Genomic DNA, 16,078 nt, shown 5'->3' on the forward strand with positions numbered 1-16,078 from the left:
AAATTACTAACTAGCTCTACCTACGTATTGAGCACTTTTGAAGTAAATACTTAAAGTTTACGCATAAATCTATACTTTTGTATATTAAATTTATGTGAGTAAATGAAGTGTATATATATATATATATATATACTAGCAGGATTCGTTAACTGGTGTTGCCTGGTGGAAGCTCTCCCTCTCACAAAAAAGTAAACTACAGTTGTTGGTGGTGGCCACTGTCATCCACGAACAATTGTGAACACTGGCAGCTGTGGCAGAAATGAAATAATCTGGCTTTCACTGGAGATTAGTGCTGGTTAGGGGCGATAACCTGCAGGCACACAGTTTAAAAAAAAGCAAGTAAGGAAATGCATAAATCAATATGAAGTAATAAAATTACGAAAAAAAAGGTCAGTAAGAAAAATAATAGAAAGTAAAAACAGAAGTTTTAGAGGTTAGGGATTCTCATTGTATATGAACTGTTTAGTGTGATTGAAATAAGGGGTAGCAGTCCTAGTTGTTTCTATTTGTTGTTCAAGTCTTCCTCTTCTTTTCAACTATTTCACCAATAGTATTAAAGTAAATTCCAGTTTTATGTCATCTTTTATTAACGTGCAAAACAAAAGAATGATTATAAAAAAAAAAAAAAACAAGATTTTAGCTAAAAAAATATAAATGTATTGAAAAGTATGTCTGACTATCATAAAACATCTGAAGGCTTCATAAAAAATACACAAAGTTATATTTAAAATACTCATGCTTATATTAAAAAAAGGAGCTTATGTAGAGAATGTACCATGCAATTTTTTTTTACAGCATTTTGAAGTTACATTCAAGATGGGTTTTGTTTATTAAATTGTTAGGTGAAAGTGCAGAATCGTTAAACATGTTAAGAATGGCTTTCTAAATAATATTGTTATTTCTGCATGGTATCTTCTTTACCAAAAAAATATTTGAAAAGTTATAATTCAATAGTTTTTAAATGTTTCCAGAGTATAACCCTCTCTCTTCTCGTCTGTCCGAGGGCCGGGCCGCATCCGTCGTTATCCTGGTTCACTGGAGCATACTTGTGATGTACTTCTGGCCGTGTCCGTCGCTCCCAGCTCACAGGACCATAGACGCAACCCAGCAGAGCTACATTCTTACGGACTATTATTCTCATCTTTATTGATAAAGATGAGAATAATAGTCCGCAATAAATAAATTAATATGAGAACACTACTGTTTTTGTTTTAATAATTATTTTTTTATTTAAAAATAAAAATTTCAATTGTTCAAAACATGTTTTTCTCCCAAAGCTTATCAGGATTTTTTTAAATTACCATATTTTTCATGAACATGCTCTGAAAATATATATATATAGTATTCCTTATTGGAATTTTTTTATTTTTGAGATGAGCATTGTATGTTAATTTTTATTATTATTTTTATATAAAAATTAATGCTCTGAAAATGTTTCCATATTATCTAATATTTTTTCACTTTTCATACTATAAGCGTCTCTATACACCTCTCTATACATGACATGAGACCATTTCATTTCTACTACTGATCCCGATAGGTATTTCAGTCTTCTTTTAATACGAAACTTTGTTGGTGCAAACACCAGTAAGCGGATCAAAAAATTTTATGAATGGTTTATAGTCCCGTGAACATAATTAAACTTGAAAACAACATACAACATCGGAGCTGATGAGTATTGCGCTACAGGGGTAGCATTCGTGTACGTCTCCACTTTTTCTTTACATTTTTTTATACATAAAATAACTCCTGAAATTGATTGTTATTAATTTCATGGTGCATGCTTAATTCATGGTTAAAATATTTGTTTTAACTTTTATCTTCAATGAAAGAAATTTTACGAAAAAAATCAAATCGTTTTCGAAATTCCCTTAATTGTATTTCCACTTTTTCACTGTACCAATTTTTTTCATAGCACAAAAACTTTTGATTATATAATGGTATATTTCAAAACAACAATTCCAAGGGAATCGCAATTGTACTTGATATTGGAATCGTTAATCAACATTTTCCTGGAATCGAAATCGGAAAAATTTAGGAATCGTCCCAACACTAGTAAAAATATTGAAAGTGTTGAACATGGTTTATCCTCAGGTAATGTCAAGTGTACTTGCTCATAAATGTGTAAATATAAATGCAACTCACCCTCTTTCTCGCTGGAAATCTGCTGCAAAACCTTCTGTAGATCTAGCTCCATTGTTTCTTTCTTATGAATCATATCATTGACCTCGGAATTGATTTCATTGTATGTCGCCTTCAGTTCCTGTAACTTGTTAGTCCGTTCTTTCAAAACCTCTGCCTTTTTCTTTGACTCTTGTTGATTTTTGTTCAAGGTTTTCTCCAATTTAATAATTTCCTCTGTTTAAAAAATATTGGGGGAAATTATTTATTTTTTTTATTTTTTGTTATTTAAAAAATAATAAGTAATTAAAAGGAAAGAAAAAAAAGAAAAGTAAAAACAAAGAAAAAAGAGCAAAAGAAAGACAAAATTTTTTAAAGAAAATAAAAAGGAAATGATGAAAGAAAAAAAAGAAGTATAGAAAAATGCAAGAAAAAAGAAAGAATGAAAAATGAGGAAAAAAACAAGAAAGAATAAAATATAAAAAAGAATGAAATGAAAAATAAATTTTAAAAAATACCAAAAAAAGAATGACAATCAAAAAGAAAACCAAGAACACATAAAAAATATAAAAAACATTTAATGCAATAAATGCTGAGGCAATAAGAAGACCAAACTTTTGATGAATCGTTAACTGTTTAAAATCTTAGCATTCCCCTCCCAAAAAAAATATTTCTTTAGTTTACTATAAATTAGACATAAAAATTTATAATTATTAAATTAAAAATTGAATAAGGAAAAAAAAATCTCACATTCTTAGAAGAATAGTGGATGCGACTTTGAATATAATTTGTATAAAATGAATCCTAACTAATTGCTTAGGATAGCTTTGAACTTAGATTGATTGCAAAATGAGCCCTTTTCCCCTGAAATTTAAAGTAAGGGGCAATAATAATTTTAAGGTAAAAATCTCAGAGGCAGAATAAACTCTTTTGTGTGCCTTAAGTTATGTCCCTTGCTATGTTTGTATTGGTGCTGTTTTACAATTTGTCATTGTGCTAAGGGATATAACTCTCGTTTACTAAGAGATTTGTTTATTTTCTTCATTTCATAATTTAGGGCACTCGATCTGACAATATTTTTTTATTAAATTAAAACATTAAAAAAGAAAGCTGCGATAAATTTTTTTTATGTAACAAAGTTGATAACATTAATGATACAAAATGTCTTTACGAAACTATTAAAAGAATCGTTTGTTTTCATATCATAATTTACAATGCTAAAACCAACAATATTTTCATTAGATTAAGCACAGCCAAAACTGGGGGGGGGGGGCAGGTAAGTACTTTTTGACGGACCGTCTTTTTAAAAATCTACCAAAAATCAGGTAATTATCCGATCAATACGAAATTTTCAGCGATTATTAAGAGAAGAATGAACTTTATAACAGTGTACTTATTTTTCATAAACGACATTTATATATATATATTTTGCTTACAACGCCCCCTTGTTTTGAGGGGGTACAAATATGCTTAAAATAATCATCTGAAACTGAACACAACATATTGTGTTGTTGTAAGGGACAGAATTATAGATTAAAAAAAAATTGTTTGCATACCTTATTTTGACGTCTGAATATCAGAACTTCGATTGTGTTTAATTATCCCGCTTTTGAGTTTTGAAGTGTGAAATTCGGTGAATATGTTAAGTAAAATAATTAATTTAAGTTAAGCAAAACAACTAAATTTTTTTTTTAAATATTTATACAAAAAAAGCCATTTTAAAATCTTTGATAAATAAATTAACAATTATTTTTTAGCGAGCCGAATAATGCATGACCATTATTAAACAGGGCATGCTTTGAAGAATCGATACAAAAAAAAAAATTGATAAATATTGTGCCCGTTGTGTTAAAAATAGCATCATTTTTTCGATCCCGTTTGAAAACGTTTGCCGCCTTTCGACTACGGTGGACCAAACGCGCTGAAATAATTTTTTTTTTATTCTGCTTTAAATTGCCCCTCCCCCATTCTGGAGAGCCTGGCCCCCACACACATACACATTAAAAACCAAACTCATACAAATGGTCACCCATTTGGTACTGGCCAGCCTCAGTGTTAATAGAATAATACATTGAAATTTTCGTCACTGAAAAATAAGTTTTTTTGGCCTGTTTTGTCTTCCATAGTTTGCTTTTTATTGAATACAAACGTAAACAGTGTCGATCTAGACTCTAGATCGACGCAAAGTAACTGGTTGCCTATATGAATAAGTGGAATTATTTGAAATCCAGGTACTTATATTATAATATTTTTGCATATTCTCATAGAAAATCATCCTAAATCTTAGTTAGACAGCAAATAAATAAATGAATTATTTCAAAAACCTTTTTTAAAAAATATTTATGTACGTTTTTTGTGCAAGACAAAAACTTTTTTGGGGAAAATTTAACATTTAAAATTTAATTAAAAATAGTAGAAAAAGTTTTACATTATTCTGTTTTCTATATGATAAAATTCAGGGTTTTATCTTTCTGGAAAAAAAAAAGTTACTCAGAAATAATGAATTTTAATAAATGTAATTTCGTTTTAAAAAACAACAACAACTTGATTTTTCGGCCATTTTTGGCGGTGCCTACATTAGATGAAAACATTTAAAAAAAGAAGCTGATGGTTTTTTTTTTTTTAATTAACAAGTAAATATTATTGTAAGGTTTTTAAAAAATGAGTCTTTAACAGTAAAAAATAACAAGAATGAAACTCTTTAATAAAACAAAGGTGAAACTTAAAGCTGCAACATTTTTTTATTGAAACAAAGCTTATAATATTAATAAGACCAACATCTAGTTTTTAACATTACCAAAAAATGAAAATGCGACAATATTTGTAGAGTATTTGTAAACAAAGTTGATAACATTAATAATACAAAATGTAGTCTTTACGCGACTATTAAGAGAATCGTTTCTAATTTCATATCATAATTTATGACACTAAAACCAACAAACCAAAGATATTTTTATTAGATGAAAACATTTAAAAAAAAAAGAAGCCGTGGTTACTTTTTTCTACATTTTTTATGACTATTTTTTTTTTTTAATTAAAAAGTTATGGTAAGGTTTTTTAAAAATTAATCTCTAACATCGTGAAAATGCGACATAAGGAAATTATACTTTTTTAATAAAACAAAGATGAAAATTTGAAAAAAAAAAAAAAAAAAAAAAAGCTGTGGCGACTTTTTTTTTTTTTTTTTTTACTAAACAAAGCTTGTAATAACACCAACATCTATTTTTTAGCATAAATAACACCAACATCTATTTTTTAGCATAAATAACACCAACATCTATTTTTTAGCATAAATAACACCAACATCTATTTTTTAGCATAAATAACACCAACACCTATTTTTTAGCATAAATAACACCAACATCTATTTTTTTACATAAATAAATCGCAGTTTTTCTTTTTTAAATAAAAATTTCAATTCCTCGACAACTATTGCTGCATTTTCATTTTTTGTAATGTTAAAAAGTAGATGTTGTTGCTATCAATATTATAAGCTTTGTTACAGTAAAAAAAAAAAAAAAAAAAAAGCCACCGCAGCTTTAAAAGTTTCATCCTTGTTTTATTATTATTCTTTGTATTTTTTAAGGACTAATTTTTTAAAAACCTTACCATAGTATTTACTTTTTAATTTAAAAAATGTAGTCGTAAAAAATGTACGAAAAAATTGCCGCAGCTTCTTATTTAAAAAGTTTCTATCTAATGAAAAAATTGTTGATTTGGTTTTATTGTCGTAAATTATATGAAAACAGAAACGATTTTCTTAAGAGTTGTGTAAAGACATTTTGTATTATTTTCAACTTTGTTACATTTAAAAGAATTTGTTGTAGCTTTCTTTTTTTAATGTTTTGATTTAATAAAAATGTTGTCAGATCGAGCGTCCTAAATTATGAGATGAAAAAAAATGAACGAATCTCTTAATAAACGAGAGTTGTTTCCCTCTGCACAATAACAAATTGTAAAACAGCTTGATTTCTCAGTGCAAATCCACAATTCAATGTAAACATAATAAATAAAAATACAGAAAAATCTTTATGATGTACGTACCCGTCACAAAACAAAACCTCATATTTAAAAAATTATGTAAATTGATCAAGTGGTTGTAATAAAGAAATGAGTTGCATGAAGAAAATCATTTTTTAACCATTTCAAGTGATGAGCATTACAATGCTGATTTCACAAGTTTGAATTATTGTGTAGTTATCTGCCCATGTTTTTTTTCAAGAGTGCGATGCGAGACATTCTTTTTTGGTTTATTTATTAAATTTGATTTTCTTAGTTAACAACTGCTTGATCAATTTATATGACTTGCGGAATATGACATCGTCTGTTCCATGATGGGTAGATACATCATAAAAGATTTTCTGAATTTTTAATTAGGTTGAATCCTAGACAACAATCGACTTCTCTCATATTGCATTATGGGATAGATTGTTCAAGATTGCCATTATGAATTTGCAATTATTTCAACATGCTAATTCTTAGTCCTCTCGTATTTTAACTTGATTTTTGGCAGCATAATTCAGGATGCATTGAGTTGGCTCCTTCCATAGAACACACAGCGTCCTGGACGAACACAGACCATGCACAACAGTCTGCAGCGACTAAGATAGTTATGGGCAGTCAGTCCTAGGACCAGCGGCGAACACTGTAGATGTGTGGACCGGAGGTAGGATCAGCGGCGAACACTGTAGATGTGTGGACCGGAGGTAGGATCAGCGGCGAACACTGTAGATGTGTGGACCGGAGGTAGGACCAGCGGCGAACACTGTAGATGTGTGGACCGGAGGTAGGACCAGCGGCGAACACTGTAGATGTATGGACCGGAGGTAGGACCAGCGGCGAACACTGTAGATGTGTGGACCGGAGGTAGGACCAGCGGCGAACACTGTAGATGTGTGGACCGGAGGTAAGACCAGCGGCGAACACTGTAGATGTGTGGACCGGAGGTAGGATCAGCGGCGAACACTGTAGATGTGTGGACCGGAGGTAGGATCAGCGGCGAACACTGTAGATGTGTGGACCAGAGGTAGGACCAGCGGCGAACACTGTAGATGTGTGGACCGGAGGTAGGACCAGCGGCGAACACTGTAGATGTGTGGACCGGAGGTGGGACCAGCGGCAAACACTGTAGATGTGTGGACCAGAGGTAGGACCAGCGGCGAACACTGTAGATGTGTGGACCGGAGGTAGGATCAGCGGCGAACACTGTAGATGTGTGGACCGGAGGTAGGACCAGCGGCGAACACTGTAGATGTGTGGACCGGAGGTAGGACCAGCGGCGAACACTGTAGATGTGTGGACCGGAGGTAGGATCAGCGGCGAACACTGTAGATGTGTGGACCGGAGGTAGGACCAGCGGCGAACACTGTAGATGTGTGGACCATGTGGAGAGATCAGCTGATCTCTGGGACATCTTCACAAATATTGGAGTGGTTCTGAAAATATTGCTCCGTGGATATACTCGCGGCTGGAAACCATCTGTGAATCAAATATTCCCCCATAACACCTACTATGAACATGCAGTTTCGTTTGAATGCAGAGTCCTCTTGTATCAATATTTATAATATATATGTTGCTTAATTCTCATTATACCACTCTCGACACTCAACCAGTTTTATTGCAATATTTAAATCTGTTGGTAAAAAAAAAAAAAGAAAAATAGCATAAAAAGCTTATTTTATATTTATGTATTAAATTTAAAAACAAAAGGATAGGCTACAAAAAATTATGCATATTAATTCAGTATTTTGCTGTAAAAAAAGGAAACAAAAAACTTGATTCTCGAATTTTGTCATCAATCATTTTTCACCTTCATTCAAGTCAATGTGAAAGACTCGTACGAGTCAACAAATCCCCCACCCCATGGATTCTCATGGATACTTCTTTCCTAGTGAAGAAATTAACACTGAACACCTCTTGAACTTTATTTGTTATTAAATCTTTCCTGGAGCTTAGAGACTAATTTTAAAAAAAAAAATAGTCATAAAAAATGTAGAAAAAAGTAGCCACAGCTTCTTTTTATTTTTTTTCAAATGTTTTTCATCTTACATTAGATTCACTGCTCTTTCTGTTTGTCAGGTCAATTTTTTTACTATGGAGGTAAAATTGAATAAGCATCAAATGTTCTTTATGAATCATCTTTCAGATGTGAAGTATTCAAAATGATTCAGACTTTCATATGTAATCCAGAAAAAAAACAATAATATTATCTGTCTTATCTGCAGACAGATTCCTTTTGAAGACCATTTGTACATTTTCATCAACATATAATCATACATGATAATACATGTGACATTTTCGTCCACACGTAATAATACATGTGACATTTTCGTCCACACGTAATCATACATGTGACATTTTCGTCCACACGTAATCATACATGTGACATTTTCGTCCATACGTAATCATACATATGACATTTTCGTCCACACGTAATCATACATGTGACATTTTCGTCCACGCGTAATAATACATGTGATCATACATGTGACATTTTCATCCACACGTAATCATACATGTGACATTTTCGTCCACACGTAATCATACATGTGATATTTTTTGTCCACATGTAATCATACATGTGACATTTTCGTCCACACGTAATCATACATGTGATATTTTCGTCCACACGTAATCATACATGTGACATTTTCGTCCACACGTAATCATACATGTGACATTTTCAGTACCATCTGAAAGAGCAATGCCCGGATGCATACTATGTGAAAATTAGAAAAAAAATTAATTCTGTGGCGGTCAACTGGACCACTTTTTGGAAAGGGGAGGGGGTTCTTTTTTGCATCGCTCTTTTCGCGTCACGCATGCATATTAAACTAAAACTATGTTTAAAAAGCTTATTTTGCAACAACATGACATCATAAACATTCATGGGCGTATGAGCAAAATTGTTTGTCTGTAAGATTTTGCCTTCTTCCCCTCTTTCGCATTTTACGTTCGAGCCTGGACACCGCAGTTCATTATTTTTTCTTTTTGTCACACGGGTACTCCCTGCTATTTTGATTGAGAGAAAAGTTATGATCTATTAATTTTTGGATTTTATTTTTTATTGGGGGGGGAGGGGTTCCAGCGCATGGGCAACAAAAAGTGTTCAATATCCAGAGATTAGCTTCTCTTCTTATCTCTTCTGCCAAAATATCTGGTGGTGCAATTGTCGCATACTTCTTTTTTTGGGCAATCACATTTTCGTGTTTTTATCCGTTCTTTTATTTTTTAAATTATTGTAGAGATATTGATGATGCCCACGATGGAAGTGTACAATATTCTTAGTATAGCAGGTGTGTTCAAACTGAACTTCATGTTAACCCAGGCAATGCTGTGTATCCATGCTAGTATAAATTATAAAAATATATTATGTAATATTAAATAAAAACTTTTTAAAAAGTACATATACGAATGAGCCATATTGAGACAGTTTGAGAATGAGTATATATATATATATATATATATATATATATATATTCATTCTCAAACTAAGATCTTTCTTATTTATATTTATGTCTCGGAAGTAGAGTGAAAAGCATATCTTATTTTTCTTTTATTAATATTATTGGAATCTTTTCTTTTTTTTCCTTGTACACATTTTTGTGAATTATTCCATGGATTTCTGCCTTTGGATTATTATGGACCATCTTCTTCCAATTACGGGATTTCCTTGGATTTTACTTGTACAAATGGAAATTCTTTTAACTTTCTTGAAGTTATACATTTGGATTTTACCGTCACTGGATTTTTTATCTTCCACCAGACTATCCATTCATGTGTAATCACGTTTTTCTTCACCCTATTCCCCCTGCTTCACTTTTTTTGTTTTCAAGTAAGATCTTTGACTTACTTGTTGTTTCATCAAATACTTCTGCATGCAAAATCCGATCCCGCATTTTGCTAATTCCTACCCTCTGATGAGAAGGAAAGTATTTCTTCGAAACTCTGCGGATTAAGGACTATCCATTTATCTAGTGTTTCCTTTTCAGATTAAATATGTTTTAAACTCATTTCAAAGTGTTTTTTTAACATGTTTTATTAACTGTTTGCTCATATATATATATATATATAACTACTTCATTTACTCACAGAAACCTAATATACGAAAGTATAGATTTATGCGTAAGCTTTAAGTATTTACTTCAAAAGTGCTCAATACGTAAGTAGAGCTCGTTAATAATTTATAAAATATATATGGCGATTAAGCTACACTGAATATTCTGCATTTCATCCACTATAGGATTCGTCAGGCTTATGGCGCGCATAAGCCTGACGAATCCTATAGTGGATGAAACGCAGAATATTCAGTGTAGCTTAATCGCCATATATATTTTATAAATTACTATATATATATATATATATATATATATATATATATATATATGTGTGTGTGCGTGATCTGTTTTAAAGAAATAGAAGCATTCTTATTTATTCATTCAGATTTATTGTTTAGCTTTAATGCACTATTTTCCATTTGTAAAAGAAGTTGAGATAAAAGAAAAAATGAGAGTTATTTGCCCTTATAACTCTTGACGCATATGACCACATCACATAGATCAGGGACATCAGCAAATGGAACATTTATTTAAAAACTGATGATGATGATGGATGAGTCCCTTAAACCTCTGGGGTTGTGAGGCTGCTGCATTTTTTCATAAAGTGTGTCTTAGGCAAGAATACTTTGGCAGCCCCCATCCTTCTCCAGATGTCAGAGCGCATACATCACCTGGTATTACCAAATCGTCACCCATTTTAGTACTGACCGGGCTCACTGTCACTTAACTTCGATGATGGTTAACAGGAACCAGTGTGTCAACGTGATTATGCCGTACATACACACTCTACAAATTTGAAATTAAAAGTGACCAGAGAAAAATGTAGACTTAATAAAACACAACCCATTCTTGCAGTGTTTTTATGTATTGGTTCTCTACCAGCATTAATAGCCATTCGACTGATGACAGTGCAACACTAATATCTTTGCCTCACATGTGAAACAAATGTTGAACAGTTGACGATAATGATTTCACATTTCTGAATTTTTTAGATGAGGATGAATTAATCGTATTATTTAAGTTCTTTGGACTGCAGTTCTCATCTTCAGTGTTATTTTCACAATGTCTTGGTTGATATAACCTCCGACCTTCTTCACGCATATCAAACTCAGAAATCTTTCTGCCGAAGAACAGAATTTCAGACAGAACTCTTTATTTAATCCACAGGGGTAGCATTATATATATATATATATCTATCTCACTGGTTAAAATATAGTTCAAAATGACAAGATACCAGTTATCAAAACATACAGGTTTTATTTACATGAACTCGACTTGATGGCAGCGATGTGATGGAGTGATTAGTACGAGTGTTGGTTGCATGGTGTGTGTGACTGCTAAAATGCCAGCTGTCGTCTCTCTTAACTCTGTTGTCTACTTACAGTGTGCGGAGAAAGCCCCCTATTTAATTTTCAAAAATTAAATTAAGATATTATTTATTTTCTAAACTTGTCTTTGTAGATACATATATGTCTTATGTTTCAGCTCCAAATTTTCCTAAATTTAATTTCTGTTTTGTAGAAATGAGTCAACGTGAGTGTCTTATCCAGCTACATTGTGCGGGAATGATGAAGACAAACCCAGAGATTGTCAAGCTCTTAAAAACCCCAAAATCGACAGTTCGGGATGCGGTAAAACGCTACAAAGAACTTGGGACAACAGATGACGGGCCTAGATGTGGACGACTCCGAACCGCTTGTACATCATTCAAAATTAAGGTCCTTAGGGAGCAAATAAGGAATAAGACAAACCGCAAGAGAAGCATGAGAGAAATGGCTAGGAGCTTGGAAATTGATGGAAAAAGCATTAGAAACATTGTTAAAGAAGATCTCAAATTGACCTCCTTGAAGATGACGAGCAGACAACTCATGACATTGCAGAACCAAAAGAGGTTGGAAAGAGCCGTGATTCTCTTGAATCGAATGAAGGATGGCACAGATGCTGATAAAATCATTTTTCCTGACGAGAAAATGTTCACTGTCGAGGCTAAATTCAACTTGCAGAACGACAGAATTTTGGCAAAGAGTGTGGATAGTATTCCCTATTCCATAAAATCTGTTTTCTGTCGTCAAAAACCTGCCTCAGTAATGGTTTGGGCAACCATCTCTGAGAGTTAGAGATCACCTCTCATTTTTGTTAAAGAAGGCGCAAAAATAACACAAACTTGTACTTCAGGGATATTTTGACTCCCACAAATGTCGAAACGAGGAAGCATTTCAAGGATAGGCCCTTCACATTTCAACAGGACGGTGCGCCCTCTCACATTGCAAACAAAATGCAGGATTTGTAAGAGAGTCACTTTCCTGTTTTTGGAAGAAGAAAATGCGGCCTCCTTCATCTCCAGCTTTAAACCCTCGGGTCTTTTGTGTCTGGTCCATCTTAGAGAAGAATACCTGTACTACAGCTCATGATAATACGGAAGCTCTGAAGAAGTCCCTTAAGCGAGAAAGGGTCAAAATTTCCCTAGAAACCCTCCATGCCCAGTAAAGAGCTTCAGGAGAAGACTTGAACGAATAATTGCAACCAAGGGGTGGCCATATTAAAAAATAATCCAGTAAAAATGTTAAATGGGTTGCTTACGATATTGTGTGATGATTTTTATTTGATTTCATCCTTTATAAGTTGTTAAATTAACACTTATACAAGATCGGGGACTTTCTTCGCAACCTGTATATTGGCATTCTATCAATCGGAATTTTCATTGTTCTGTGTATTTTTGCATTTTTTGCAAAAGAATATGCTGTTGTCACAGCCATAATAATGGCTGTAACTACAGTTAATCAACCGAGAACCACATCAGTATATATAAAAACATATGATATTAACAGATATATACTCAAGAGTCAAACAATGAAAAGAATATTCTGTTGTCACAGCCCTAGTTATTATTTAGGACATTAGGAGCGTAGGTTGATTTCTTTGCGAACATAGATCAGAAATGTAAACCGATTCCTTTGTTTACATGTAAAACCGGCGGACTTTGTTTGCAAATTAGGTCATCATTGCCAGCAATCAGATTCGATATCTGGAATTGCCCAGCTCTTGTAAATGTGTATCTGCCCATACAATTAATATTTTCTGGTGTCGCCTCGTCACCTATCCAACACATCAACCAAAAGGTTGTAAAAATAACACTCAATGAGAACAATAGTCCAAAGAATCCGAATAATACAAATCATGGATTCTATGAAATTTGTACACAATCAAAATAACAAAGCGAATTATCTGAAATACCTTTGCTCGTTTGAATTTCCATCTCTGAAAATTTTGTGCTATTTAAGACGATGGCCAAATTTTTGCTGAATTTCTCTTCAAAGAAGGAAAGTGTTTGATTCAAGCTTTCAAATTCCTTGTGAATGTCAAAATCACTGAAAAACAAAGAAAATAAGAGACACTTGTTGACAATTATCCGCGTTCATTATCAGCATCATCATATTCAGTTCAACGTTCATTTTACATTCTCGCATGTATTGGATGGCTTTAAGAAATTAAATTACAAACTTACCTATCTCTGGTCGGGTCTTTATTCATCCTTCTTTCTCGGCTAACATTTGGAGAAAATTCAATATCCCTTTCATACAGCAACTAAATAAATTACATCCTTATTATAAAAAAAGTTATTTTTCAGTCGTAATCATATAACAAATAATTATAATTAGGTAATTCCATGTCAAATTATCCCGAAATTTAGAATTTCAAAATCCCATGTCCCCAAATCTTTTTGTAATTTGCAGCACAGATGGACATCATAAAACTTTAAAAGGAATCCTGAAAATTTGAGCATTTAACTGTAAATGGTTTTCGATTTAGAGCATTTCCCAATTTGCGGATATAATATGAGACATTGCTCGGGTAACATTTTAAAATTTACATTTTTTTTTTAATATTTTCAATTTGGAACATAATGTAACTGAAAATTAACTTAATTTTTTTTTTTTTATCCAAGAAATTAAAAAATGGCATCAGATTTGTTCAGAAATGAAGGGTTCTTGCAGAATTAAAAAATTTTTTACATGTGCACCAATCTGGTGAAAAACCAAAGGTTGAGAAGCATTGGACTAAAGGACACAAAAAATAACTGAAAGACTGAAGTTTACTGATGCAAGAATTTCTATTTTAGTCATGCAGATTATTTAGAATAAATAATAAACTGTTATCGCCTAATAAATAATTTTAATTCAAAAGTAGAGGTCTCACATTCAAGATGGTTACTGCACATACGTATTGATTTAACATCTCTTGGATACAATTCAACGACTTGTTTTTCATAGAATCTCATCCTCAATAATTTAGCTGATTAAAATAGGATCCAACCCTTATGTATTTACACCTATTTTAAAATTTTCTCTAAAGAAAACAAAGAGAAATTGACTTACAAAACCATAAAGTGGCCGACATGGTATCATATTTTGGCGCTTGTTAAGCTATAGTCGACAGATCAAATTTTAAAATATGTCGTTTTAAACAAAAATAATATTACCTACCTGATTGTCATATCGAAAAAAAGTGATATATCCAAAAATTATGATAATTCATCGAGTAGGAGAACTGCTATTGTGTTTTTTGTAAAAATACGTCCATTGCTACCGGCGAAACAGGATGGCAGCCATTAGCAAGAGAGAAGCTGGCGAAAAGGGAGATAAGCCAAGTCAGTTAAGGTGAAAAGGGAGATAAGGTAGTTTACCAGCTTTTTTCAGAGTTCCAATATCAGAGAGCCACAGTTCACACACAAAATATTCATAATTTATACAACTACATGTACAAATGAAAGGAAATCTTGTACAGGAATTATGTTTTCAAGTACATTAAACTAATTAGGATAATTAAGTTTCATTTTTTAACAGCTTCAAGTTTCTGTGAAAATTATTGGGTGGGTTTCTACCACTATTTTGTATAATTTTTTTATTTTTAAGTCATTGTCGAGACTTCAAAGATTTCATGAGACATCACGGCCATTTTTTTCTTGTTCTGATGTAACGCTCAACACTAATTGTTTTTCGAACAGAATAAACATTTATAACACCAAAAATTTATCGTGGTAGGGAGAAGAGTAACTTATCTTACCTTTGGTAACATTTATTTGTTATATATTTGTTTTTTGACCACTGTTTTTTTATACTTCTGTGGATTGTAAAACAAACTCAAATGTTATCATAGGCAAGTTAAGTTATTCATTTACTTAACTGGATAAGTGGTTTGTGTGTTTTCACTCATTTAAGTGTTTTTTACTTAAATAAACCGAGTGGTGTCCAGTGAAGACGTTTGAATTAAAATTAAACAAAAACAATTTTTAACGAAATAAAACAAAATTACATTATTTTTGTAATATTATTTTCAAGTTAAATTCAAGTTTTACAATCTTTTTTTTTTTTTTATAATACATTGTTAGGTGAAAGTACAGAATCGTTACAAAACACTCCCCATGTTAAGAATAGGTTTCTAAATAATAACGTAAGTACAATTATAATTTTTTATTAAACTGTTAGATGAAAGTACAGAATAGTTACAAAACACCTTATCTCCAGGCTAAGAATGGGTTTCTAAATAAAGCATTTCAGAAGTTTGGGAAACTGTTTTAGAGTGGCGACACCGAAGAACCACTTTCAAATTTACCAAAATTCAGGAAATCAGCCAATTTTATTGAAATTTTCAGTATTTAATAATTAACAGTAACAGAATATAATTTTTATACATATTTATATTATAACATCTTTGGGTGTCTTATTTGTTCTATTAAACATTCCTATCCTGTTTAACCATGTTTTTCATTTATTTTTATAGAGAAACTTTCGGTACTTATGCACTTATGTTATTGTGCTGAAATAATATTATTATTTAGAAATACATTCATAAAATGGGCAGGGAGAGTGTTTTGTAATTATACTGTATTTTCACCTAAC

The 16,078-nt window shown here is 32.1% G+C and overlaps 1 protein-coding gene across 3 annotated transcripts in view; it reads right to left on the bottom strand.

Annotated features, from left to right (window-relative positions):
- LOC145247337 (kinetochore protein Spc25-like) overlaps positions 1-16,078 on the bottom strand; it is a 64,058-nt gene that overhangs the window by 21,430 nt on the left and 26,550 nt on the right. Inside the window, exons 1-3 of one of the 3 annotated variants that reach the window (XM_080108999.1) lie at positions 14,663-14,795; positions 13,413-13,546; positions 2,146-2,358 (exon numbers count right to left, since the gene is read on the bottom strand). In XM_080108999.1, coding sequence (XP_079965125.1) covers positions 2,146-2,358; positions 13,413-13,546; positions 14,663-14,673 — 358 coding nt within the window. In that variant the 5' untranslated portion in view covers positions 14,674-14,795. Of the gene's footprint in view, positions 1-2,145; positions 2,359-13,412; positions 13,547-13,683; positions 13,725-14,662; positions 14,796-16,078 lie in introns of those variants that run through there. The other 2 variants (XM_080108997.1, XM_080108998.1) reach the window with 2 other exon arrangements.

Source organism: Euprymna scolopes, chromosome 25, assembly GCF_053919585.1.
Source record: "Euprymna scolopes isolate OS-2025 chromosome 25, ASM5391958v1, whole genome shotgun sequence".
NCBI lineage: Eukaryota > Metazoa > Mollusca > Cephalopoda > Sepiida > Sepiolidae > Euprymna > Euprymna scolopes.